This window comes from Diaporthe batatas, assembly GCF_019321695.1.
Source record: "Diaporthe batatas strain CRI 302-4 chromosome Unknown Contig00002, whole genome shotgun sequence".
Classification (NCBI taxonomy): Eukaryota; Fungi; Ascomycota; class Sordariomycetes; order Diaporthales; family Diaporthaceae; genus Diaporthe; species Diaporthe batatas.
The window spans coordinates 953,208-978,875 of record NW_025408549.1 but is presented as its reverse complement, the minus strand read 5'-3'; the positions used below and the strand labels follow the sequence as shown (position 1 = coordinate 978,875).

Genomic DNA, 25,668 nt, shown 5'->3' with positions numbered 1-25,668 from the left:
GCCTCGACAAGCTACCTGCTAAGTAGGTACTTAGTGAACCTTGGAGCTCTTTTGAAACTAAATATTGATGGGAGCAGACCACAGATTTCTGGTTTCAGGAGGCAGTGGCCGTGGGCCCCAGCAAAACTAAAAGACAACATTTGAACTCATCTCTGGCATCCAGACGAAAGGCCCATGCCACCCCAGGCATCACAATAGCCCAGAGCCCTCGTAAAGTGCGAACTATGCATGCCAGTTTTGTGGTTATGCTTTCTCTTGAAGTAGCAAAGACAGTACTGGAAACAATTTGGTTTCGGTTTTGGTAGGGATTGCTTGTAGAATGAAGAGGCACCTTGCCCAGGTGGCCTAGGATTGAAGCATGAAGAAGTCAATTGTCTGGTGAGAATCACCAGTAAATAGTCTCAACTGGTAGTAAACAGTATTGTACAACAATAGTCACGAGATGTCCACGAGACGTCACAACCACCTGTTCCCCAAAGACATCCATGGATGTCTTATCACCTCTAGATTGAAAACATTGAAGTCGACATTATCGAACGCTCTACCCCACATTCCCATCACCATCACCATCCAAGAGCCCCTGGCGACAAGCCAGCCACCTCGTCAGCCGCAGCGCTCCGGACATCCCCTTCTCCGCAACCTCCCAGCTCTCGAGGCCCATCTGTACCAGCCCGACCTCGACTGGCGGTGACGTTAGTCCTGCTGCCTATCCTGAAGTTTTGCCTTCTGGAATATGCGGAAACATGAAGGACGGGGGTCCGAAAGAGGAGAAAAGTGATACTGACGACAGTTGCCAACGAACTGCTCGTGCGGCGTGCCTCTCGACGCGGGCGTGACGCACAGCACGACCCACACAAAGACCCCGAGCAGCCCCTTCCACGTCCGGAGCGGGACACGCCACATCGTCGTCCACAGCTTGAGGAAGTCCTCGGGGCTACAGACCCTCGGGTCCCGCAGCGGTCTGCGCAGCATGATCGCACGTGCGTAGATCAGGGCTGCCTGGCGGACGACCTTGTATACTACATCCGGGGTGATTGCCGGGACTGCCGCTGTGTCTTCTAGACCAGGCGATACCGGCTGCGGCGCGCGGGCAGCGTCATGATCTGCTACCACACTTGGCTGGATGAGGACCTTATGATGTAGGGGAGACCGCTGCTCTTGGCCGTGCGGGAAACCAGGCCCATGACGCTGCTCGGGTACTACCCGCAGACTCGCTGCTGACGACGCCCGACCGACTGTCTGGTGTAATCCGAACGCTGCTGTGGCGCTTGGTGCAAGTCCGTCAGAGCCTCTGTGTTGCGGTACTGCCCCGGCTTCTTCCGGCAGATCTGAGATGCGGTCATAGATCCAGGTCGAGGTCGTTTGTAACTTTTTCAGGTCCTTCTGGGAGCAATCCGTGGGCAGGGATAGGACGAGGCCGATGAGGAATCTCATGTCATCCAGGATCTGGGCGGTGGCATCGTGCAGCTTCAGCGGCTCCCTAGTAGGTTGTTAATCACGTTCCAACTGAGAATAGGTTGATGGGCGCTGATAGAGATCCAATGTAGACATGAAAACCGTGAAAGGAGATGTCTGGTGCTTACGCGCACGTCTTGAAAGCAACAAGAGGTGAGACGAGAGGAGTATTAAGGAAGACACGGAACGGGATGCTTGTAGTCTCGCGAGACTCGAAAGGCAATTCCCCTTGCAGATGTGGTTCGATCTCGAGAGACAGTGCAATTGTTATGTCAGTCCTAAAATTTGAGAATTAGCATAGCAGAGATTTAAGGTCTAGTCCCTTTTTGTGCGTTGGGGGGGGGGGGGACGATACATGATTATCAACTTGGCCAGCAAACCTCCGAGGCCCAAGTTCGCAAGGCCACCCCTTGATCTAACCATCTCGCGAAGCCCGCCGAGGTGGGCCTCGAGCTCCTTCTTACCACCCCAGTACCACTCGTTCAGTATCAGCTGCATCACACCCGCGATGGCCTCATCTGTCGTAGGGCCCGTGGTGCGAAGATGCGTCTCGAGCATGCAGATGGCGTCGCCCTTGCGTGTCATCGCCGTCGTGTCATCGACCACACTGGGACAAGTATAGTTGAGGAAGCATGCGGCCGTGTAGATGGCGATCTGGGCAAGCATCGGGTTGTGCAGACAGAAGGGGACGTAGTATTTTGTGTACGGGTTCGACGCCGGGTCAGGTTCGCCGTCAAGGGATGCTTTGAAGCGAGAAATGAGGTTGACAACTTTGTGGCCAATGCTCTTAGTCTGTGTGCTTTCCCTTATAATTTTGGTGAGCCTGTAGGGGATCACTTACAGACACGCAGCATCTCCCCGTCCTGTCTCGTTGGTATAGCGGGCTGATGCACCTGACCATCTGCATAGACAAGCAATGATGAGGACGAGGCGTGGTCTTGCTGTACGAACCAAGACATGATCTCATCCGTCCTGGTGGACTGCCATCCGTGTATGAACTGAGAGGGCAAGTGGTTCCTTCTTTTCAACAGCACCAGAGCATCGTGATAGGCTTCAGTGTGGACCTCACAGTCGAAGCTACACACGGTGGCTGCCAACTGGGCCCCGGCCTCCGGGGATACGGTCTCCCAGATGGCCTGTCTTGGACTGTTCAAACTTACCGGGGCTTGAAGCTGATATTGTGTGTTGAATCCCACGCTGGGCCAGTAAACCGGGCTTTGTGTGGCAGGAGACCAGGGCTTGTGGTGTACGGAAAAGGCCGTTCTCGGCGGTAAGAGAGGCTGGTCAACACCATCTAGGGCAACATTCTCATCGCCAGAGAATGGAGGTGGCACGAGAGTAGGGCTCGATACTAAGGTCTGGCATGACGGCCGCGTTCCATCGCCGTTCCTGGCCGTCTGTTAGGTCGTGTAGGTCTCTGGAAGTGGCACAGGTGAAGCACACCTCTGATTTTGTGTCTTGTATTCACAGACAGGTGGTGGGTACCTCCGTGCACAATTCCCACATGGCTGTGCTTGGTTGCACTGGTTCCGTGTAAGTCATCGATTAGGTTTCGGCAGCAGAACAAGATTGGCAGCAAACTCGGTGTCCTTGGCCACCACCAATCCGGCAAGCTTGGAATGCCAACAACGTACTCTTTGTTTCCGCCTCCTGCATTCTCCGCACGAGGTAGGGGTTCTCTCGGAGCGCTGTGAACGTGATGCAGAGTCGGACATCGTGCGATATGCAGCTCAAGACTGCCCATCTGGTAGCTAGAGATTCTCGTGACTCAAGACTCAAACTGTTGAGCCGGCCCGTTCGTTCAGAATCACTTGTGACAGCGGTGTACTGCAGGAAGTATATCGATCGGCAGGGGTTCGGTTGAGGCCGGGTCCCAAGGTTTGTTGTAGAAAAATACAGCCTGATTGGCTTTCTCCCCCTGGGGGCTGCCTGCCTGTGACTTTCCAGTCAGGGTGAAGGTGAGCAAGATCTATCGTAGCCCTAAAAGACTTTTTCGGAAAGACGCATAAAAGAATAACGGAAACACACTGCTTCATGTCCCGAGAACAGGGAGGGGAGACGTGATACACTTCTGACATCAGAACACAGAATTCCGAGAGCCACGAGGGCCTTTATCCTAGAACAGCATCCATAATTAGCTCATGGGTACTTTGATTAGAGTAGAGCCTCAGCTGAGGCGCATCATTGATGTTCTGTGATAGGTCAGGGCACCGCGTCCAAGTCCAGGCCGTAAGCAGCATCATTCCCTTCCCTTCTACGACGTCGGTGACTGGCCCTTCCAGACCAGCTACCTTGGTATGTCGCAGCTTGCTTCTGCAGAGAGAATATGTTTCGCTGCTCCAGCAAATGGCACCCCCCTACGAAGCGTCCAGGGCTACGGTACCGGGACCCGGGCACATCGACCCGAATTGTCATAGTCACCCCCGGCTCATCTCATCGCCGTCTTGGACCCCCTTCCCACCCCCATTTCCACGGCACAGATGCCACGCGACAGATGCAGATCAACTCATTACCACGCCCGCCCACAAGGAACTCCTTCCGTAGGGCAGACTGTGACGCCTTGCAGAGTGCCGGGCCAGGGTCGAGGGCGTGGGCGTCCCGCTCCGCCCTCGCGGTGGTGTGGCACGAGGCAGTAGAGCGGAGCGAGTCGTCAACTTTAAACGAGAAAGTGGCTGTCAAGGAAATCCTGAGGCGGGACGTCCCAGTCCCACGCTTCCCAATATAGGCATGCTCCGGGTCAGACAAGCATATGATCCGAGTGCTGTGGAGTCAAATAAACGTTCAGCGCCACGCTTCCCACCGCTCCGCTGGAATGCCACGGGCAAGGCTACCGACTTGGCGCATCCGGATGGTGACCCCTGAGAGGGCAGTTCTACGAGTTGTGGCGTCCACATCCATGGTCAGATTCGTTCTTGCTGCAGGCATTCCCTATCAGATTGGTCATAACTCAGACAATCCCGTCGAGATGAGTTGCGTTGGGTGACTCTACGTGGTGTTAAGCAACGATAGTCACCATGCGGCATCCGTCAATTATACGCGTGGTCTCGGCCCACTTCCCCAGCAGGGAGAAACAGACACGAAAAAAAGGGTTCGGTTTCCCCCTCTAAAAAACACGAGACTGGCGGGTGGCTTCGGGCCAGAATCCATGCCACTCTCGTGATCGAATGTTGCAGTATCGCACCCTCCACCGCCAACGTCACACCAGGGGCTAGCCTCAATCTGGCTGATCTCCCATGGCACAACATGTGTCCTTCCTCCAGAATCGGCACGAGGAAGGGTGAGGGGAAGGGTGCCTCGAACACGCGGAGTCAACGAGGGTCATATCCCCCCGGGGCCGCCAAGCCCTGCAGGCCTTGGACGTAGCGGACGCAGTTTTCAGCCACCGATGCCAGCTGAGATGGAGCTGATACCGGTTAGAGCCAGGCGCGGGAATGGGTTAAAAAAAAAAATAACCGCAAAAGCCCAAGGACCCTCGCGCCTTTGAAGGCGTGAGGGCTGGCAGACCATGACACAGGCAGTCAGCCAGGCTGGCTCGAGGTGTCGCGCGGCGCAACGGCGCATTATGGGCGCGGGGACCAAATAGGGACGTATTTTGAGTCCTTCGGTAGCCCTGTTGCAGTGTCGCATGTTCGCATGCTTAGCGACGCTGTCTATTGGACGGGGAGCGAGAAGTGCAACCTGCCCCCACTCCGAATCCCGCCAGTCTTCAAGGCTTTCGGTGGTGTTGCTTGGAGCTCTCCGCCGCGGAGATTCTCTCTCCCCTCGTGGGAAAACGTGACGGGAGCGAAGAGTCAACAAATGAGAAAGTCAGCGACGGGTGACGTCGCAGGTGATCGGCACTGCGGCAGTTGCAAGGGGCCTAGATCCACCCTGCACCAGACTGTCGGGTCAGATCTCCTCCCGAACCGCCTTTGCTTACTTACCTACCTCTGATTTGTGAGAGCAAAATAACGGCCAGATACTGTGGGAGCCTTGCTTACGTGCTGGTAACCCTCCCTGCCCGAATAGCCCATGGGTAATGTTCAGCGCGGACCTGTAAATCACAGTGCTAGGTGAATAAATCTGCCGTACTGCGCACGGCGGTTTTTCAGATACCTATACATACATCTAAATTAGACCGGAGCCCATGAATGAAGCTCCTGGTCCTGGTAGTCCAGAAAGTCTGGTTTCGGAGAGGCATGACTCGGCGGCCAAACGATCGAAGACGGATGAACCCGCCATGCATTCTTCTGACCCCTATACGGGGTGAATTCCTGACTGGACTCAACAATAATGATGCCACCATGAATGTCACTGATGTTTTGGGCATTACTCTCAATCATTCAAATTGTATGCGTGACTGCGGTCCAAGAAATTAGTGGTATTAATTCATCAAGCGTGATAAAGCATGTTTACTGAAAATGGTATCCTTAGTAATGAAGAAACAGCCAAACCCGAAACGCCATCATCCATATATCCTGGTTAGTAGCCGCAGCGATCCTCGACCCCGAGAAATTTTCAGTCAGCCAATGAATTACAATTGATAATGCCTTCAACGACCCTGGTAGACCGGCTTTCTGCCAACAGGCGGTGGTGGATCGTCATCCAGAGGATATGGTGGCGCCGGGCCCACCGGAGCCGTGCCTACTCGGCGTGGTGCTCTCGGGACTTGGTTTTCTGGGAGCGGTGTCTTCGGTGGCAGCGGCGGAGGTGCTACTCTCGGCGGCTGTGGAGCATACGCCTGGAGACCGGGGCGCTCATCTGAGGATACGATGGCGATCTTGTCTGATCCAGACGCATTCCTCCACTGAGCGGGTGTTGGCGCATTCACCACAAGCTTGTCACCGTCTTCGTGCGGCTCGCGAGGAGGGGCTGAGGCCGGCGGTGCTGATGGTGGCCTGTTGCCTCTAGATGGCGGGGAATCCTGCCGACGGACTGACGGCTGGGGCGAGCCGTGCGCGGAAGGCGATAGAGGTTGGTTCTGCGGTATAGTAGGCAGTACGCGCTCGTAGGAGCTTCTTGGAGAAACGTGCTGGTTTGGGAGTGACAGGTTGTCAGTCCCGGAATCGTAAGATTGTCGGTCGAACGAGCGTCGGCTCGATGGCGTGTGGGGCGACGGCCAACTCTCTGGTATCTCGGCAGGGAGCTCGACGGCAAGTGGCGCGGAGATATCAAACTCAGGAAGCTTGTACTGCAGGTCCGGCTCTGCACTCAGCCGCTCCATCCGCTGCTTCGCACGGTGGATCTTGGCCAATTTCGCGGATGCGTCCTGCACCATCCTCTGCTCCGTCTTCCTCCCGAGGTACATCCTTGTTGACGTGCTGATATCCGACAGCCTATTCCATTCGTTCATACCAAACTCTCCGACGCCGACCTCGACGTTCAGGCGATAGTAAACCTCGGGGTTGACTCCTCTGTCCGATAAATGTTGCTTCTTCATCATCTCGTGGGTCTTTTCGCAGCCCTCGATCTTGGCGATCAGTCTCCGCTTGGCCTCTGCGAAGCCACCAATGAAGCCTTCATACCACTCCGCCTTGTTGGTATCACTGCCCTTTGGCCGCTTTCCTGTTCCTATACTGAGGAACACGCCGACTTCTCGGCCGGGCCACTCGTTCACAACAGCTTCGTCGAGGGCTTCTGGGGCGGGGTTGAATCGACCGTCTCCATCATCATGGAACACCGTCTGACCAATCTGGATGGGCTTGAATGCCAGCCCAATGGAGCAAGTCGCCCTACCGGCCTGCCAAATTTTGCAGTCAAACTCCGGGGCAGGCTCTCTCCTTGAATCATATGACCTCAGCAAGACAACGTCGGTGTTCTTACTAGAGGCGCCTTTGTAGACGGCGGTTACAGCACTATGTCAAAGTCAGCGGCGAATCCTTGGCCGCAAGAAGGCCAACAAGAAACGTACGTTTTGGTCCGGTACTCCCTCTCGTCGTAGAGTCGCGCGTTGGGGTCACCACCACCTCTGCCGGAGTAGTACGGGCGGGCCATCTGGGCCTGGGGGCTCTTGTTGCTGAAACTGACCACGCTCGCGTTGCTGGCGTGCCTCCGTGGGTAGTGGGCGCTCGCGCGAGAGTGGGAGCTCAGAGGGCTGTGAACAGAGGTGCCGTCGTCCCCTTCGGACTCGGATGTGGTGTGTTCTGATACTGCGTCCTTGATGGCGTCCTCGAGCCTCGAGGCCTTGAATAGTGTGGAGTGGGTGGGGATGCCGAGTATGGTCTTGTCGGTCTCGAAGACCATGCGGGTGAGTCGTACATAAAGCTGCTTGCAAGTCTCCAGATCCAGGCGCAGCCTCCCAAGCATGAGGGCTATCAGGCCGCCTGTTCCGGTGCCGACGATAAGGTCGAAGTGGTCGGCCGGCTTTGGAATCTCATGACGTCTTGGCGCGCGGCCCTCGATCTCGACAAAGGTTCGGTGCATGATCTCCTGGATGATGATGAACATGCTGTAGCCTCGGACACCACCGCCATCTTGACGTGTCAAGTTGTTAGCGCGCGTGCAGGGCCAGGAGGAAGTCCAGGTGGGAAGCGGAGCTTGGGTGGTATGGTGCCTGGTGCTTACCTAGCGACAGGATCCGGAGGGGCGGACCCTTTGTGGTGTCCTTCCTCTTCAAACCAGAATCCATCTGTTGACGAGCACCGTCTCTGAGCGATGAGCGGTGGTCAAGCGACTGTGGTGTGGTGTAAAAGAGAGAAGATGTCCCACCGGTTGGACGAGGGGGAAGTGATGTGATGTGATGGATATGGGCGGGACAGGGGAGCGAACCCTAGTCGAGCGCAAGTCCTAGGTTTGTAGGATTGTAGGTACTCGGGCAGGGGAGGAATAGGCCCAACTGGGGCGCAATGCGTCACTGACCCACAGACCAGAGGCACCTGTGCGTGCAGCTGTGCAGGTGCAGGGCAGGGGTGTGGGGCTGCGGTGCGTTGGGTCTGGTTGAGGGAGCTGGAAGCTTGGGCCCGAGGGGCAGAGAGGACTGGGCTTCAATGTCCTTTCAGCACCACCGCCACAGGGCCCAGTTGCCAGGAAGAGGGAGGGGGGCGGGGGCGGGGGCAGCTGGGCGGCGCAAGGATCGGGCTGCTTGTCAATGGAGCAGGCCTGACGGGCAGTGGCCGGCCCAAGTCCTTGTAACCGCACTCGGCAGAGAGGAGAGATCGACCGCGATGCTGCAATGCAACTCAACCTTTTTTTTTTGTTTCTTCTCCCCCTGTCTCTCTGGCTGCGACGAAGTCAAGATTTCGTCATGCGTCCAAGAAAAGAAAAGTTGAGGATTCGGGGACAGAGCCTAGTAGTCATCAGGCCGGAGTTGATCCGATCCAAGGATGGGACGATTGACGGTGACGGGTGGCAGTGCTGGGATTGTCGCAATACGGTTGATGATCGATCCCACTATTGCGGCTGCCAGGGCTGCAGGGCTGCTCTTCGCAGTCCTTTCTGGTTGAAACGCCGAGAGGCCTGCGACGATGGTCAACAACAGTACACACACAGCAATAAACAACCGACAACCTTGACAACGCACCCCTGTCGTATTTCCGAACCAACTGCGCCTGGTGGTTGGGGATTTGGGACTCGGCATGGTCCATCTCAGACCTTGTCGCCCTGAGCTTGATTTATGGCTCTTGCTTGGACTGCGCAGGCTGGCAGGCTGGCAGGCCGCCAGCCATGTCTCACCCCACCAAGGCCGTCAGGGCCTTGCTGCCATGTAAGCTTAGAAAGGCTGACCCCTAGGCACAATGATATCCGGCATACAAGGCATGCGAGCAAGCACACGAGCATACAATTGATTGTGCGGCAGTAAGCGCAAACCGGCCCATGTCATGTCTGCAGGTACACGCAAGCTGGAAACCTAACCCAAGTACACTGCACTAGAGGACAAGGTTGGTGATCATGTTCCCAACCATCGTGGCTGAGCCGGCAGGAGCGGCGCGGCGCTCTCACCCACTCTCTGCCACTCGAGAGCCCATTTTACCCATTGGATTGCCACCGAGCTCGACAGGCGCCGATGCCATCCGCCCAGCCGCCCCAGCCAGTGGCAACCACTGCCCGACTCCCGACTCCTGTCCATCATGCCCACTTCTGGAGCGGACCTACAAGTATTCTAGAAAACTGCCTTGTTTGGCACATGGCATTTTGCGAACTTTGCCCGTCTTCCCCTGGCCGGCCTGCATCTTCGAGAGGCCGCCCTGAAAACACTTCGGACCCCCACTCCAGATACGAAGGGCACCCCCTTGAGGCCGCGGACTTGTAGACCGCACATTCATTACTGCCCAGCTTACTACTGCTGCAACACAACACCCTAGAGTAAGCACGCTGAAGGGGTCCTCACGATGGCTTCCTCATAAGATGCCTACAAGTCCCACACGGCCGAAGTCCTTGTTTTAAAATAGTAAGCATCCTCCGGTGCTAGCTCTAGGAGAGGCAAGCTTCAAGTGTCTGCTTCGTATATACTACATAGTAAGCCCGGGCCTTCCGACGGTGAGCACAGTGCTGCAGGCTGTCTTGGGAGTCGCGATGACAATGGCACCCTCGGATGGTTGGCGAAAATACCAGAGAGCTTCACGTCAATTCGTCAACGCAGCCAGAGCTATGACCGCCCAACCTGTGCCATTCCAAACCTCGTTTCTCATTCCACATCAGTCCGGCCACTGGGCGGTTCGCTTTCCCCGATGACTCGATTTGACAAGCGGCTCCTAGTCAAAGGAGGTCGACGGTGGTTCAATAAGCTGCCACTGACCGCAAGCGGGGGGGGGGGGCACTGTAGCAGCGCGAATGGGTGAGTTTTGCAGGCCGTTGATTTCAGTTGTATGCTGCAGTGAAAGCGACGTCTCAACAGCGTCTGAAATACATACACGGTGACTAGCAGTCGCTCTTATCACAAATCTGGCAGACAATGTGCTCGGACTTGACTTTCCTCAGCAGCAGGGCTGACTCAGCTGGATCCTTATCTTATCAAGCACCATTATTTTTTGCCATACCTTGTTCGCATTCCCAAGCAGTTTGTCTTAGCTGCCAACACGAAAGCAACCCACAACACCCTCGTTGCTCTTTTCCAGACAGCAGTCATCATGGCCCAAGGCGAGATCAAGAGAAAGGCAGCGCCGACTGCCACCAGAGCGAAGCCTACCAAGGGCCAGAAAGTCAAGAAGCCGAAGTCAACCAAGGCCGACAAGCTGCAGAAGAAGTACACTTCGGGCATGGTCGCCAAAACCGAAGCCCTGCTGGGTGAACGCGCCGGACACCTGGAACTGATCGGGAAAGGCAAGAAGGCCAAGAAGGATGAAAAGCACAAGGGTGGTTCGAAGAAGTTTGGTTGAGTGGGAGCATGAGTACTCTGAACAGTCGACCAGTCGATGCCTCCAAGTGTGCGACGTCTCGCCATTCTCAGCCCCCACCTACTCCGTGTCTCTGGACGAACACGCCTTCTGTTGAATTTTGATGGCCGAGAATCCGCCTCGCAGCAGAGCGGGGAGGCGACAACGACAAACAGTCCCCTTCATACGGGGCCACCTTTTGTCAGAGCCGCATGCATCATCTTTTCATGATCATGCAGAACAGGAACCGGCTTGGAGCGACGTATTGGGTTCGGAAGTTTGAGTTGCGGGGACACAACGCTTGTCTGTTACCCTCGGGTCCGTCAGGAAACAATGCCGCAGCTCGGTATCATAGCCACACTCATATACGAACTCGGCCAAGCTTTGGGCGACTTCGATTACATGATCGATAAGTGGACTTTTTCAAAGAAAACATCATGACAGCATACCTCCGCGGCGATCTGCACCGGCAATATGTCCGGCTAAAAAGGACTCCGATGCCTGTGGCTCGAGCGCACTTCCCTACGAGCCTTGCAGCATGCACCGCAGGATGAGCGACGACATACCCGCGACAACTTGCGAAGTTGGAGTCCTGGGCAGCGCGGCGTCGGTACCGAGATATTGGAAGGCGCGGTGGCATCAGTCCGGTCCAATGGTGGGCAATAACAGAGGCCTCTGGCTGCGACGCAAGCCTGCCTCGTCAGCCAGATTCCAGCTTGCATCCAATATCGCACACAACCCTCTGAGAGTAATATGCTTGACCTCATCTGGCCGGCTAAGCACAGTAATCCGAATGCAGCCTCGTCGGTTGAGCGGAACTTGACCATTGCGGGAACCGAAAACTGTTGTCTGCCATTATATACCATGTGATATCTATGCACTACGGAAAATTCTGGAGGCATTGTCTGAGATACCAGTCTCCAAGTTACGCAGCCCACATTCCTCCAGGCCATTACTATGATACCAACCGCCGTAATGGGATTCCTGTTGGATATTCTGGTCTACACTGCCCTTGGTGTGCATGTAGTCGCAGCCCAACCTGATCAAGAACTGCGAGGTTCAGCAACCGAGGAGCTTCCACAGGCGGTGTCGTGCGTCACGATCCCGTCACCGTACCCAAAATGGTCCCAGCTTCCGCAGCAGACGACTTTGCCCGACCCCTTCCTACCCCTTGCATTCACAACGACCGATAATGCAGGGGGCCAGTCGGCCTCTGAATTTGCACAGGATGTCATGACAGGCAGGGGAAAGAACAGAATCCAGACGCCTGAGGAATGGCACCAGTGCCGGCAGCCTGAAATTGTCCGAATGTTGCAGGAATATCAGTACGGGTACTACCCAGACCACTCTCAGGAAACTGTGACGGCCACTCGCTCTGGGAACACCATCGGCATTTCTGTGACAACAAGTGGAAAGACAGGAAAGTTCTCAGCGGCGGTCAAGCTGCCTACAGGGGCCAGCAGGTCAACCCCGGCGCCTGTGGTTATCAACATCGGGGGGATGTTGGACCAGCCCTACCTGCAGGCTGGAATCGCCGTCGTGGGGTTTGACTACACAACTGTGGCGGCAGACAGCAACAGCAAGACCGGTGCATTCTGGAGCCTTTACAACGGAAGGGATATTGGTGAGCTCGCATTTGTACGAGTGCTGAGCGATCTTGCTGGCTAACCCTGTGGCATTATTCCTCACCCAGGCGTACTCACCGCGTGGGCCTGGGGCTTCCACCGCACGCTCGACGGTCTGAACCTTACCGTCCCGGAGATCGATCCGACGCGCGTTGGCGTGACAGGCTGCTCCAGACTCGGCAAGGGGGCCTTAGCCGCTGGCCTACTTGACAAGCGCATCACGCTCACGATGCCAATGTCCTCTGGAGTACAAGGCCTTGGTCCGTACCGCTACCACGGCATGAGCGGGCAGGATGAGACACTAGAAAATAGCAAACAGGGCGCGCCGTGGTGGAGCAACAACGCTCTGGGGACCTTTGTCAACCATGCAGAGTGGCTGCCGTACGAGGCGCATACCATCGCCGCCGCTATCGCGCCGAGAGCCCTGGTGATTGACCAGGGAACTGGTGACCAGTTTACAAACTCAAAAGGAACCGCGGTGGTTGTATATCCTGCTGCGAAAGTGGTCTATGACTGGCTCGGGGCAGAGGACAAGATCGCCATGAGCGTGCGGAGCGGCGGCCACTGTGACATGTCTGGATACTCTTCTGTCCTGCGTAAGCAGCTTCTACACAATCCTTACCCCTTCAAGAACAAACATACCCCTACTCCAGGCCAACATAGCAAAAGTTTCACGGGCTACAGATTTTGCTACAGGTTATTATCACTTTGTGGCCTGCCCACTACCCCATTCGTGTTAAGCCACTTCTCTGGGTCTTTATGGCTAATTCCTAAGGCTGGAAAGAATTTGCGCAGAAGATCCTGCTGGGCAAGAACATAACCCAGGATTATAACAACCTCGGATCATACGGCCCCCCTCTGACTACGACATACCCATGGGCGACTGCCGTTCCCAAAGCAGTATAAGTGGGCACTTTGTGTCGTCCAGAAATGAATGTGGCCTTCCTCAGCTTTGGGTTTTTTTTTAACGTTTTTTCTCAACTTTATGCGACGCTTTTGTGGTAGACGTCTGCCGTCGGAGGATTAACTGTCAGGGGTCTCGTGTCGGGCCAGGGGCAGCGTGAATTGCACTCTCATTAAGCCTGCACAAACCCTGCAAGCCGAGACTTCCTTGGGAGTGCATCACGGGCCAGTTACACAGTTTGCGCCGTCAACGATGGATAGGCTTGGTTCAGGGTCAAATTGCTTTGAGGGAGCACATTTGCGGCATCTCGTACGGTCACCTCACCGTCGCCACCGCTCAGATCTTTCTGCACAATTCAACGTGGAGAGAGAAAACAAAGAGGTGAAATTCGTACGGCCGATCAACGAGTCACGGGCCTGTAGCATTAGCAATGAGACCGGCAATTGGGGAGCCCGGGTATTTTGTCATCCAAGGACAGGTTCTCACCTGCATTTGGCGCCCGACCGGATTTGCACTCCACTTTCACATTTCCGGACCCACCCCAGCTGTGCAGATCCGAGATCAATGCGACATTCGTCAAAAAACCTAAACCACAGTGTCGGAATATCGTGTCCCGACCAACTGGTAACAGCCAGGCTGTTGGGGCGGGAGGGCGGCCAACAGCCCTGGGCTGCTGGGTGTGTGGGTACCACCAGTTGACGGCATGCGTGATAGTACTCCAAGTATAGCTTGCAAGATGTGCTCGGCAACATCACAGAAAGTTTAATTCATCGACTCCCACTCTCGCGAAAACGAAACACCCTTCCCTCAAAACGCTCGGCCACGCCCGTACACACTGGAGGGAGATTCGAAAGTAATGAGCGCGCATTGACTGCTCTGAGGACCACTTTTGTACACCCAGTCAGCTGTTATTCGCGATCCACTAGCTGTTGCCCCCCGTTTATTCGCCCTCTGCCAGTCTGCCGGTCAGGAAAGTCACATTGAACTTGAAACACGCACTTATTTTCAGTGACTTTCGATGAGGTGAAACCACACACCATGTTCTAGGTACTGAATTGTTGTTCCACACGCTCCACCAAGCTGCTCCAGCGCCCCCGAGGTCAGTGTGCGCGCCTTCAACGCTTGGAGCAACGGAACAGCCGCTCTTTTATGTCTGCGCCTCGGAGCTTCTCCCTGCAGAGAGCCCAGGACGGTGACGAGACGAGCTCCTACTGGTGGATGGGGCGGCCCTCTCCATGTGACGGTGATGCCGATCTTCGCGAGGACCGCTGCATACATCAGGGTGAGAGAAGGTGTGGGAGCAACCGTCTCGCCTCGCCGTTCCCCTACGGCAGCAGCGGGGACACATACCCACCATGGCTTGTCTGTCCCGAAACTTTGGAAATATACCTTGCCAACCTGCTGGGAACCCTTACCCGTATAGCTCCACGTCGGGCTCCGCTTAACCCAACGCTTCGGGTCTACTCATATTTCTGGGTCATCCCAATCGAGACTAACCGGACGCGTTCTTCGGTGATCACCACTGCTCGAGATTGCCCAGTTACGCAACGGGCATCGTGGCTTTCCTCAGCCCTTTTCTCTTTTTTCTTTTTTTTTTCTTCAGAGCCAATTTTAGTTTGTGATACCCTGATTTAGGCGGCCACTGCATATACGCGGGTCTCCCACACCACCAGGCTCACCGGGCTTCCAATATGGCGGGAAGCAACCCACATAGGCGAAGCCTTGATCTCTTCAATGTCGATCAACAAGCAGTAGGGAATCTCGACCTAACTTTCCAAGAAACTCTTCCAAGCAGTGCTAGCAACGTACGTTACGTGTCAAGAAAAGCACCCCTTCCCTACACTCTCCCGGAAAGCTGACCCCTTGGACTCTGAAGTACACAGAGATACCGTGAGTGAACAAGCGGCTTCATGTCCCAACAGCGGCCTCCCTACTCACCTTTCGATTTTCAGCGATACGCACTCAATCTCAGAAAGTGTCCTAGCCTATCGGGTAGAAAATGGCAGAACGTATCACGCCTACAAGGACGGATGTGAGTCGACACGCACAACCACGCCTGCGAGACTCGGGGGACAGGGCACGAGACCAACGATCATATGCTAGGGTACCTGCTTCCGAACGACGCCGAAGAGATAGAGCGGCTGCGCCTCACGCACGATATCGTAAGGCGGGCAATGGGGAACCGCTCTCACTTGGCGCCATGGACCAGAGATCACTTCCCGCGGCGCGTGCTCGATGTCGGCACTGGGACCGGGGACTGGTGTTTTGACTTTGCTGAGGAGTTCCCCCAGACAGAGCTGATCATAGGGACGGACCTGTCGAACATCCAGCCTGACGTGGGGCCACCAAATGTCCAGTTCATCATCGACGATTCGTCACAGGAGTGGCTCGACGATGACCTGGATTACGTCCACACACGAGACACCAATGGCTGTTGGGAGGTGCGCTTCCATCTCACTCCTTCCCTTGGGAGTACCCGACCGGATGCAAATCCCAGAATACAAGGCCGCACCAAAGATACACCCAGGTGATGCTGACGGCGGGAATCGACAGAATATGAGCGCACAAGTAATCCAGCAAGCCTTCCAAAAGTTGAACCCAGGTGGCTGGCTAGAAAGTCAGGAATTTGACATTGTTCTCCGATGCGACGACGGGACCGCCCCAGCCGATCATGGACTCAGACTCGTAAGCAACACCCGAGGAATATGTACTATCTATGTGGCTCCTCCCATGTGCCATCTGTCATCTCGGACGAGAAAGAAGGGCTCAGGCGGGTGTGGGCAAGACTCTGATCAAGAACAAACTACTCCGTCTCGTGGTCAAGTGGCCGAACGTTCAGACCAGCCAATGGCTAACCCGAGACACTGCAGTGGCTGTCGGAGCTGGACCGCATAAGTCGGATAGCAGGGAAGCCCTGCACCATCACCCCGTGGCTAAAGTCGTGGTACGAAGAGGCCGGATTCGTCGACGTGCACGAGGAGATATTCAGAATACCGACTTGCGGATGGCCTGAAGACCCAGAAGAGAAGTGGGTCGGGACGTGGATGGAGGAAATGCTGAACAGTGGCATTGACGGCATCCTTCGGGCATACCAGTTGAGGGTGGCTGGGCTGACTATGGAACAGCATCAGGTATGTAGCACAGTCCCTAGGAATTTGCACACGGCTGTGCTGTTTAGATACGGGGGAGCCCCCATTGCCGCTGCACTCTTCCAAGGACGATATCTGACGGAGGGGCACACTACAGGCAGCTCTTATCCCAGTCCGGAGAGACCTAAGGAACCGGGATTATCACACGTACATGAATTTCCATGTCGTTTACGGGCGGAAGCCGGACACGGACACAAACCAGGCTTTAGGGAGGATTCCAGATCCCACAGGACGAGAAGAACAATAACAGTGACATCGAAATCGAAATCGAAATCGCTTAGACGGACTAGGGCAACAAGAGCCGCACATGACCGGGCCAAGGCAAGCTTCTCTCAGCTTTCTCGCAACGGGTCGCACTGTAAACACCTGCTTCTCATAGGTAAACAACGGAGACTTGGGACACGTTGAAGACAGATAGTCACGTCATGGTGCAACAAATGGGCGGTTTCGATATTGTCTATCGCTGTAACTCTATATCTAATAATTCCCTGTAATGTACACCTAGGTACTTGGTATCTGGGCGAGTTAACCGCTTAGCCCCATCCCCAAGATTCGATCGCAGTGTCGCGGGAGCACAGTCTATCTCAAAGAGCGCCATATCTAGCCGTCTCTCCTAACAAGCCACCCCAGGCCCTTTGCCCTCTCATGTCCCAGCAAGCGCTCCAGGCCGTCTCGGGGCAGGAAGTCGTGGTCACAATACTCGAAGCCTGGCACCACAGTCTCGGAGATGAGCAAGCCCTCGGCACTGCTTTGGCCCCCCTCGGCGTCCGGGAGGAGGTAGCTGGCCTTGTAGTGGTCACCGTCGACGATCCACTGGAGCCTCTCCCCCGTCGCGACGTCCTGTCCGACCACGAAGGTCTGGACCTCTCCGGCGGCATTGATCAGCACGTACCGGCCCCGGCCCTTGTGCAGCGTGTGCACGGTCCGGGCGCGGTTGCGGTGGAAGTTTCCCTGAGGGGACGCCGGGGTCAAGAGGTAGAAGATTGTGGTGGAGGCGTTGCGGACCTTTGGGTCGAAGCCTGGGCGGCTTGGGCCGGCGAGCGACAGGGTGGCCTCGGAGGCCGGGGTCGGAGGAAACGGGGAATCAATAATGAGAGGGTCCCTGTCCGTCTCGGCGAAGTAGCCTCCCTCGATGTGAGGGATCATGTCGAGGGCGTTGATGATGGCGGCGGTGGCGGGAGGCTCGGCATGCACGCCTTGGCTGCCGCGGGTGAAAAATGGCTTGATCTCCGGGCTGGCCATGGTCGAGGCCAAAGTATTGAGGCAAAAATATCAGACGGGGGATGAAGGTCAAAGCTGCAGGTGGGCAGGCCTGTTGGAAGAGAAAGCGAGGACAAGGAATGAGCCACGTGCGGGCCGGAAGTCATCATACTCGATGAATACCAACGCAGGACCAGCGCATCCCGACACCTACATCAGAGCGAACATGGTGCATCCGAAGTCAGCGGCACGAAGGCAGACACGAGCTCGTCGGGATGTGACCGCGGTGGAGCTCAGGAGTTCACGGTTATCAATATCAACACTATGAAAAACATATACTTGCAGTCAACTGGTACCTAGGTACCTAAGTAGCTAGTCTACTCACAAACATTGGGGGGGGGCTGCACGGGAAGAATGAATGGTCGGTCACCTTGTTGACTTTTAGTTCTGCAGACCCCGTTACTGCTGCCGACCCACCCGCCCCAAGTCCAACCACGCCTACCTTCCTTCACCTCAACTGCCTCCATGCTATCAGGAGCTGCACGAGTCCAGAGCCATTCGTATCGTAACCAGCAAGTACGTCATCAACCGCCTTATCATCCTTGTTCAGGATGGCGCCGCCGGCGCCCACCATCCTCACCCTCAAGCAAAACTTCATCACCACCCAGACGCGTCTCCTCTCACAGCCACTACAGCCCAGCCGCGCCTGGAGGCGCGGCAACGAGGCCGCCGCAAACGATGAGAGAGCAGCCGCGCTGACAGACAAGGCCGTGGACGACGCGCTCTTCCGCCTGAACCACACCCTGCAGCAGCACTCGCGCCGCGTCCACGTTCCCCAGGCCACGCGCCAGATCGCCGAGCAGGTCGACAGGCTGTACCTCAGCGCCGGGGACGGGCAGGTAGCCGGTGATGACGACGCCGACGACAATGACGACGACGACGCATGGAGGAACATGGGCGCCGACTATGCCGACGCCGCAGTCATTTCCTCGCTGCCGCCGGCATGGGAGTCCGAGAGGGAGTCCGCCGCTTACCCCGTCGAGGCTGCGCGCTATGCCGAGCTCGCCGGCCGGCTGCGTGGGCTGGCGGCACGGAGGGATGAGGCCCGGACCCGCGTGGAGAGGCTGCGCCGGATGAGGGCTCTGCTCGCCCCGTTCAGCGGCGACACCAACGATGCCGAGGCATCCTCAGGCCAGCCAGGGCCTGTCCAGGAGAACCTCGTCACCCGTGGCAGCGAGCTTGAGAAGGAGCTCCAGCGCATGCGTGTGCTTCTCGTGCGCGTTGGGGACAAGGTGGCGAGGCTGAAGGAGAGGGAGGCTGGCCGTCATGACGATGACGACTTGTTTGGCGACGGCGACGCCATGATTGTGGATGATGTCGAGGTCGAGGAGAGGAGGAAAGTGGATGGGCTGTTGGAAGCCTTTGGTTGATCCTGGAGCAGGGTTCAGAGGCACTTCCGTGCCGTGTTCCGAGGGCTTCTACCTTTGTGAGCTCTGGCTCCAACGTCGCCAACGTCGCGAGGAGGCCGGCATTGGTTACCTACTTAGGTAGGTCCAAGGACTGCAGAAGTCGGCGAAACGATCACTGGACACACTGGAGTCGGTGTTCCCAGATACAAGCTCGGGGCTCAGGTTCCCGGCCGCAATCACGCCAAGGCAGGCTGGGCATGGGCACACGATGAATAGCTGGCTTCTATTCTGGCCGGCCTGTAAAGGCATTCACTCAAGCTAAATTGAGCCGAGACGATACATAGACCCAAGAGGTCACCTTTTCGAGGAAGAGCTGGGTATCCGCCATTAAAGTATCCAATCATTATACGCACCAAAATTATAAGCCAATCACCCCGAACCAGATAGATCCTGGACGTTCCCACAGGAGATACTTACGTCTCCGGCCCTGCCCCCTCCTTGGCAGACACTTCGGCCTGCTGTTCTGGCCGTTCAACCTTTGTCTTCTCTCCGGGCCTCTTGTCGGTCTCCGTGTCCTTTGGGCTGTCACACTCATTCTTATAGTCGTCCGCCTTCTTCACAACCTTCGCGTCGTCAGAGCTCTTGTCCGACGAGGCTTCCCCCCCAAGCTCCTTCTTGTCCTCCTCTTTCTCCTCCGCGGTCACGTTTTCGGCGATGGCGTCCTTGCCGCTATCATCAATATCAAGCACCTGGCTCTCCTGCCTGGCGTCCTTCGAGTCATCTCCCTTCCCCTTATCCTTCTCATCGTCTGCCTCGTCGTCGCTGTCGTCCTCCCATGCCCACGGGTTGGGCCTCTCCACCCGCAGCTTCACCACCTCGTTGTCGCCAGGCCCGCCGTCCGACTTGTAGTATATCCTCAGCCCGAAGACCCCGACGGCATTCCATGGATCCTTCTCGAACTCGTTGAGCTCGTCCTCACAAGTCGGGCCGCTCGGCGGCGTCGAGCTCGAGGAATGCTGCGCCTTGGCTGCCCTCGCTGCTGCCGCACGTTGCTTCTCCTGTGCCTCGAGGAAGAGATCGATCTCGTGGTCACTCACCTCGGACAGCGAGTCCAAATCCTCGACGCCGTCGTCGGTTGAGGCGTCCGAGGTGAAGTAAGAAGAGGGCGCGCCGGGGGGCGGCGGAGGCGGCAGCATCCCACCCATGGGCGGCGGGATTCCACGAAGGTGCGGCGGTAACTGATGGCGATTGCCTCGCGGAGGGCCATACATTCGGCCACCGGGTGGCGGCGGCGGCGGCGGCGAGTAGATATAACCCGGGGGTGGGCCATGGGCTCGCGGGGGCGAAGGGAGCCCAGGGCCTGTCTGTACGCCAATATCCACATGGTTGTGAGGCGGTCGTCGGGCCTTGTCTGCGGCCTTTGGGCTTGGGATCGCCTGCTGAGGCTTGGGCTGGGAAGCCTTGGGCGTGGGAGGTGGTTCTTGTCCGGTGCTTGTCGCCGTAGACGCCGTTGGCTGGCTGTCGCTTTCCTCCTCGGCGGCCGTTACGTACGCATCTTCTTCCTGTGTCTCTTCGGGCTCCACATGTCCTGTTTCGAATATCGTGCTCGACGCGGGCGTATTATCCCCGGCCTCGGTGCTTGAATCGTTGTTTTCCTTGGGATCCTCTGTAATGCTTGGTATCTCAGGTCTGGCATCATTTGTGGCGGCTGTCACAGCCTGGGTGTCATTGTCCTTGTTGTCAGGCGTCGTTTGAGTGCCCTCTGTGACCTTGTCCTCGGCAGAAGCTTCGCCTTTCTTGGTCACGGAATCTTCCTGGGGCTTGTTCGCACTATCCCCTTCCTTTTCTTTTTTCCTCTGCTCCTCTTCGGCTTTCTCCTTCGCCTCCCTTTTCGCCTTACGCCTCTCGTCTCTGGCCTTCGCACGGGCTCTGGCCTTATCAATCGCTTTCTTCTTCTTCAACGTCTGTCTGATTGCGTGTTTGCGGTCCTCCTCTTTCTGCTTCATTATCATCTTGGCCATCTTCTTCCTTTCCCTGTCCCTTTTTTTCTTCTCATACTTCTCCCTTGCGGCTTTCTCCTCGACCGTCTCGATGATCCTTCCCTTGCTGTGCGCGAGGTCATACGCGAAGCCAATGCGGAGCAGCTTCTCTCTCCTTTCCTTGGCGAACGCTCGTATCACGTCTTCGACAGGCATGATCTGCTCGTTGCGCAAGGCGTCGATCTTTACGACGACGACATAATCGCCCGCCTCAAGTTCTAGCTCTACGTTGATGCTGCGATTCATGCGGTCTATCCAGAATTTCCATGTTAGAAGCCTCTACCATGATCATTATAGGGTGGCCGGTCAGGCACCCAAAGCGTTATGTGAGGAGGGCTCATGCAATATGTGTTTGAGAGACACGCAAGAGACGTCGCCCCCAAACTCAAGCTCGAACGCATTGGCCAAGCCGTTCCGCAAGACAAAACAATGGGAATTTCCATCAAGTGGAAGTGTGTGTACTCACAGTAGCCCTGGCTTCGCACAACATAATCCTTTTCTCCGGACTTGTGCAGCCTGAAGCTCAACTCGAACCGATACTGGCCCTCGAGGCCCTTGAAGTAGCGCTCGTCGAGCTGCGAGCACACAATGACGACCGGGCCGGGCTTCAGGAGTGAGAAAGCAAACTTGGTGTCATGATAGTCCAGAGTCCACGGCACGTTGAGGGTCGTCCAGATCGACGCGACCCTCCAGCTCGAGTCGAAGAGCCTGGTTCGGTCGAACGCCTGGTACTTCTTGAGGAGGTCGTCATAAGAGATCCAGAAGGAGCCGTCGTCCCCGAACTTGTGGTCGAGCTTTGTCAGCCACTCCCCCGTCCACTCCTTGGACCCGTCCGACCACGCGCCCTTCCACTCGTGCTTTCCCCAGGGGTTCTTGAGGAGCACCAGGCGCACACCGTCGATCTCGCGGGCTTTGAGGACAGAGTATGCGTGGAGCTCGACGATACCCTTTCGCTCGCCCCAGCCTAATGATGCCGATTCGTCAGTATTGTGCACACACTTGCAGTGTTGGGTCCAAAAAAATACCAGGCTTCATCACACAGACAATAAGAAGATGCCGAGTCATCTGAGCGAAGGTGATGACGGCAGAATCGAACCCGTCACATAAGAGATGCCTTACCGCGACCCCAGACCCCAGTGGAGCATCCAAACAGAAAGTCTTGGTTGACTTTCATGAGTTCCTCTGTCCAGAAGTGCTCCTTGTCGAGTATGTCGGTCGTGTATATCTCCGAGGTCACGCCGCCGGTGAGATCTTCGATCCCCTCGCCCCCATAGCCGCCTTCGATGGCGGAGTAGTCGCCGTGGGCTTTAGCATAGGCCTTCTCGAGGAGCGGGAGCCACGTCTCGTTCGGATTCTCACATTGGGCAAAGTACTAGGGTAGCCAGGTAAGTTTCCGATAAAAAAGAAGAGGCCCGAGGATCCGCAGGGGCTTGCTCACCAGTGCACCACTGTTGGACTGGTAGATCTTTCGGTACGCTTCCTCAGAATTGACCCTCTCTCTGTCTTCCCAGAGCACACGTTCCAAGCACCGCTCGTCATAATCAGGTTTTGTAAGGTACAGCTACAGACTTGTCAGCCCTAGAGAATCGTTACTCCGCCACCGGAGTAAGACTTTGCTACATGGTAGCGACGCCAGCAAGCAAGCAAACACTCACCTTGTCGTCAATGATCTCACTGAACCACTCACCGTCCCGGTGGAATACAAATCCGTAGACGCCAACCTCTTGGTCGTGAGCCACACAACACTTCTCGATCAGGCCAGGCTTGTTACTAATGGTGCACAATGCAGCCATGAGCCAGCAGTCACCGTCTCTACCCTGGCGGACGTCGTGGGCCGTGGGCCCGTCAATGAAAAACCTGGGCTCGTCAAATATGTCCACAACCCTCTTGACCGCGAGAGGGCGGAGCCTCGACTCGCCGTCCCCATCCGGGCTGGCGGCGGCGGCGGTCTCCCTCTCGATGCGGTCCAGCACCCCCAGGGCGCTGGTGGCGGACATGGGGGGCGGCGGCTGCAGCATGTCGAGGCGGTCCTTGGGCGCCGGGTCGCGGCAGTAGTCGTCGCCGCGGTCGTCGTCGTCCTTGACGTTGTCCAGCGAGTCCAGGCAGTCCCGGCGGTTGAGCTTGAGGTCGATCTCCAGATCAAAGTGCGGGTCCCGGTACTTCTGGTTGACCCGGCGGCACTCCCGGACGATCTGGGCGACCTTGTGCCGGCATTGTGCCGCCGCGTCCTCGTAGGACTGCTGGGTTGTCTTGGCCGGGCCGAGGCACTTGGCCGAGGCACGCTTGGCTGCCCGGTCTGAGAAGTCATTCTGTTGTGGGATGATGGAAGTGGCTACAGCAGGGTTGTCAGCACGTGTCTACTGCAGGGCGGCCGCGGGTCGAGAGTCATTCTCTCCGGGAGCCAGTGGCACGTTCTCTACTTACCCTTCCCGGGAGCCTTGGTCTTGTATTTGTCCCAAAAGTCATCTATCTTCTGTTGTGGTGTCTTGGGTTCCTGACGACGCCGCCTGTTGCCCCCCTTGGAGTTTCCTGGGCATGGCCCCTCGTCCTCAGAGAAGCTCGAAACCGACATGATGAAATTCACAACAAGTCTGGCAGTTCGACTTCAAGAATGGCAGGCTGGAGTGTGCCTCGGGCGGGGTGCAAGAAAGCCTCGGGCGACGATGTGCGCTTTAAGGCTTGCAGGGCGAGGCAACGAGCGAACCACCGCAGAGGATTGAGGGGGCTTTCGCCGGAGTGAGGCAAAGAGACACTATGATGAACCAAGAAACTTGTTCAAGACCGGACTTGCACGTCTTCGGGGAAAGCAACACATGCACTTCGGAGTGCCCCAGCGCTCCAAGCCTGGTTCTTCACTTGATAGGGCTTGGAAATCGGGGATACAACAGGACTCTGATGGAATGTGCAACTTATCGTACCAAACAAGAACGAATGCAACTATTTGAGGATGGGTGAGAGGAGGAGAAGCTCAGGAACCAGGGGGAGAGACAACCCATGCTTTTTGGGGGCCAAGATGTATTTCAGGTCAGGCCGAGCAGGTCAGCTCTGCGGTCGAGCGCTGGTACGGGTCGACAAGGCTGCAGCGGCTGGGCCCTCGCAGCTCGTCATACATATGGTTCGCGGGTGCAGCCTAGACCTGCGCTCAGCAGGCAGCCCACGAGTGGAATCACGGGCATCGGTTCACTCTCCCTCTCCCTCTCCCACATCCCCTCATCCTCCTCCGCATCGCTGGCGGCAGGAAGAGAAGCGGAGGTGTGAGACAGCAGGAAGCCACCAGGTAAAAAGATGCGACGCAAAAGGAGCAGGAGCAGGAGCAGGAGCAGGAGCAGAGCAGAGCGAAGAAGCGGCAGAGGCTGAGAGAGCAGGAGGCTTGGCAAGTCGAGCCGGATCACCTGGAAGCGGACACGCAGAACGAGGCGAAGGCGACGGGAGGGGCGGACGCACAGTGGAGGACCACAGCAGCCACCGCCAGCCCGTCCGGCTCAAATGAGATGGGACGGGACGGAAAGGGGGTGAGAAGCCATCGTGTGCCGTACACGCGCACAAAAAGCAGAGGGAAGCACTGCATGAGGACTGAGACGCCACGGCGAATGGTGGTCGGCGGCGAGACGACTAGTAGCCGGAACGATGGGCAGGAGGGAGGTCGCATGTAACAGCCCAGGCCATGCGTGTTTTGTGAGAGGTCTGACGGGGCCTCTGGCCTCTGGGCCGGGTGCTACTCGGTGCTGAGCCACGGACGGAGAGACCGGCCGTGTTCGCTCATCTGCACCTTGCGGCCCTGCTGCCGACATAGACAATGGATGTAAGTGTGTATGGGTGCAGGGATGTGGCAGAAATAAGGCTGAGGCGGGCTGGAGCTTCTCAGCGTGTCGAATCGGTGATACATTAGTACATTCTAACCCTGGGCCCAAGCAGGCAATGAACCCCGGATTATCGATGCGAGGCGTGGGGGCGCCCACTCAGACCTAGTCAGGACGGGATGATCCCTGGGCTTCGGTCCCAGCTGGACGTATAGAGAGAGGGTTCGCAGACGAACAACCTGCTGAAGACCATCTTCACAGATCGGCAAACGCTTTCTTCACTTGCACTTACACGGACGGCACAGCAGATATCATTACACACGATGTCGCCTGGCCGGGTACTTAGGCAGCAAAGTCGCAACGTCTACTAACAAGTGCCACCACCGAGGCAGACTTCCCCGGGGAGGCACTGGGCAACGACCAGATGGCACCTCAAGATCACTCGCCCACGGGGAGGATAGAATGCCGGGCGAGAGCGTGTGTTATGCGTCCGGATGTCGTCCCAGTGCACTGCACTGCACTGCACCAGGCAAGCAAGCAAGATGTGGATGTGACCACCGGCTTACTGTCAGACGGACGGGTCCACGGCAACAGAGACACGGCACTGGTCGCGCGCACCCCAGCCATCGCAGCACTCGGCCCAGTAGGAAGCTGACTGCATGCAGCGTGTCGGTGAGGCTATCAGCTATTCTATGGCCCTCCTTAGCCGAATTACCACAGGGGACGGCAAAATACGGGGGGAGGGGGGACAAGACAGACCGGCGAGCTGTGGCGCATCGTCTGATAGGTGCAGATCG

At 56.8% G+C, this 25,668-nt stretch overlaps 8 protein-coding genes across 8 annotated transcripts; 4 read left to right on the top strand and 4 right to left on the bottom strand.

Annotated features, from left to right (window-relative positions):
* Positions 1 to 353: 353 nt before the first annotated feature.
* Positions 354 to 3,883, bottom strand: KVR01_001688 (uncharacterized protein). The gene is made up of 7 exons (XM_044781947.1): positions 3,090 to 3,883; positions 2,899 to 2,978; positions 2,297 to 2,844; positions 1,811 to 2,225; positions 1,584 to 1,733; positions 786 to 1,480; positions 354 to 681 (listed from the first exon to the last, which is right to left on the bottom strand). Exons 1-7 carry the CDS (start codon positions 3,168 to 3,170, stop codon positions 542 to 544), a joined length of 2,109 nt encoding a protein of 702 aa, XP_044649643.1. The 5' UTR covers positions 3,171 to 3,883; the 3' UTR covers positions 354 to 541.
* Positions 3,884 to 5,800: 1,917 nt separating this feature from the next.
* On the bottom strand, positions 5,801 to 9,145 carry KVR01_001538 (uncharacterized protein). The gene is made up of 4 exons (XM_044789888.1): positions 8,954 to 9,145; positions 7,999 to 8,889; positions 7,346 to 7,907; positions 5,801 to 7,289 (listed from the first exon to the last, which is right to left on the bottom strand). Exons 2-4 carry the CDS (start codon positions 8,060 to 8,062, stop codon positions 5,987 to 5,989), a joined length of 1,929 nt encoding a protein of 642 aa, XP_044649493.1. The 5' UTR covers positions 8,063 to 8,889; positions 8,954 to 9,145; the 3' UTR covers positions 5,801 to 5,986.
* Positions 9,146 to 10,499: 1,354 nt separating this feature from the next.
* KVR01_001850 (uncharacterized protein) lies at positions 10,500 to 10,748 on the top strand (the record flags this gene model as incomplete). The annotated part of the gene is made up of 1 exon (XM_044791013.1): positions 10,500 to 10,748. The coding sequence occupies one exon, from the start codon at positions 10,500 to 10,502 to the stop codon at positions 10,746 to 10,748; it is 249 nt and encodes an 82-aa protein (XP_044649805.1).
* Positions 10,749 to 11,702: 954 nt separating this feature from the next.
* On the top strand, positions 11,703 to 13,276 carry KVR01_001757 (uncharacterized protein; the record flags this gene model as incomplete). The annotated part of the gene is made up of 3 exons (XM_044791688.1): positions 11,703 to 12,369; positions 12,439 to 12,966; positions 13,155 to 13,276. 3 exons carry the CDS (start codon positions 11,703 to 11,705, stop codon positions 13,274 to 13,276), a joined length of 1,317 nt encoding a protein of 438 aa, XP_044649712.1.
* A 1,689-nt stretch (positions 13,277 to 14,965) lies between these two features.
* Positions 14,966 to 16,670, top strand: KVR01_001978 (uncharacterized protein; the record flags this gene model as incomplete). The annotated part of the gene is made up of 6 exons (XM_044793650.1): positions 14,966 to 15,090; positions 15,197 to 15,306; positions 15,378 to 15,715; positions 15,828 to 15,959; positions 16,145 to 16,441; positions 16,521 to 16,670. The coding sequence occupies 6 exons, from the start codon at positions 14,966 to 14,968 to the stop codon at positions 16,668 to 16,670; spliced, it is 1,152 nt and encodes a 383-aa protein (XP_044649933.1).
* A 353-nt stretch (positions 16,671 to 17,023) lies between these two features.
* On the bottom strand, positions 17,024 to 17,665 carry KVR01_001117 (uncharacterized protein; the record flags this gene model as incomplete). Its single annotated transcript, XM_044783329.1, has 1 exon — positions 17,024 to 17,665. The coding sequence occupies one exon, from the start codon at positions 17,663 to 17,665 to the stop codon at positions 17,024 to 17,026; it is 642 nt and encodes a 213-aa protein (XP_044649072.1).
* Positions 17,666 to 18,034: 369 nt separating this feature from the next.
* On the bottom strand, positions 18,035 to 24,960 carry KVR01_001874 (uncharacterized protein). Its single transcript, XM_044790194.1, has 6 exons — positions 23,496 to 24,960; positions 22,727 to 23,403; positions 22,510 to 22,632; positions 22,191 to 22,443; positions 21,538 to 22,035; positions 18,035 to 21,322 (listed from the first exon to the last, which is right to left on the bottom strand). Exons 1-6 carry the CDS (start codon positions 23,641 to 23,643, stop codon positions 19,506 to 19,508), a joined length of 3,516 nt encoding a protein of 1,171 aa, XP_044649829.1. The 5' UTR covers positions 23,644 to 24,960; the 3' UTR covers positions 18,035 to 19,505.
* KVR01_001976 (uncharacterized protein) lies at positions 18,235 to 19,053 on the top strand (the record flags this gene model as incomplete). The annotated part of the gene is made up of 1 exon (XM_044783158.1): positions 18,235 to 19,053. The coding sequence occupies one exon, from the start codon at positions 18,235 to 18,237 to the stop codon at positions 19,051 to 19,053; it is 819 nt and encodes a 272-aa protein (XP_044649931.1).
* Positions 24,961 to 25,668: the final 708 nt, after the last annotated feature.

Bases quoted from the DNA above. Each gene is read 5' to 3' on its own strand.
- KVR01_001874 (XM_044790194.1), bottom strand. From the start codon at position 23,643: ATGTCGGTTTCGAGCTTCTCTGAGGACGAGGGGCCATGCCCAGGAAAC. The intron at 23,404-23,495 runs GTAAGTAGAGAA...ACCCTGCTGTAG, and splicing joins GACCAAGGCTCCCGGGAAGG to CCACTTCCATCATCCCACAA. The intron at 22,444-22,509 runs GTGAGCAAGCCC...TGGCTACCCTAG, and splicing joins AGTCCAACAGTGGTGCACTG to TACTTTGCCCAATGTGAGAA.
- KVR01_001538 (XM_044789888.1), bottom strand. From the start codon at position 8,062: ATGGATTCTGGTTTGAAGAGGAAGGACACCACAAAGGGTCCGCCCCTC. The intron at 7,908-7,998 runs GTAAGCACCAGG...TGACACGTCAAG, and splicing joins CCTCCGGATCCTGTCGCTAG to ATGGCGGTGGTGTCCGAGGC. The intron at 7,290-7,345 runs GTACGTTTCTTG...ACTTTGACATAG, and splicing joins AGGGAGTACCGGACCAAAAC to TGCTGTAACCGCCGTCTACA.
- KVR01_001688 (XM_044781947.1), bottom strand. From the start codon at position 3,170: ATGTCCGACTCTGCATCACGTTCACAGCGCTCCGAGAGAACCCCTACC. The intron at 2,979-3,089 runs GTACGTTGTTGG...ACACGGAACCAG, and splicing joins GCAGGAGGCGGAAACAAAGA to TGCAACCAAGCACAGCCATG. The intron at 1,734-1,810 runs GTATCGTCCCCC...CTCAAATTTTAG, and splicing joins CTGGCCAAGTTGATAATCAT to GACTGACATAACAATTGCAC.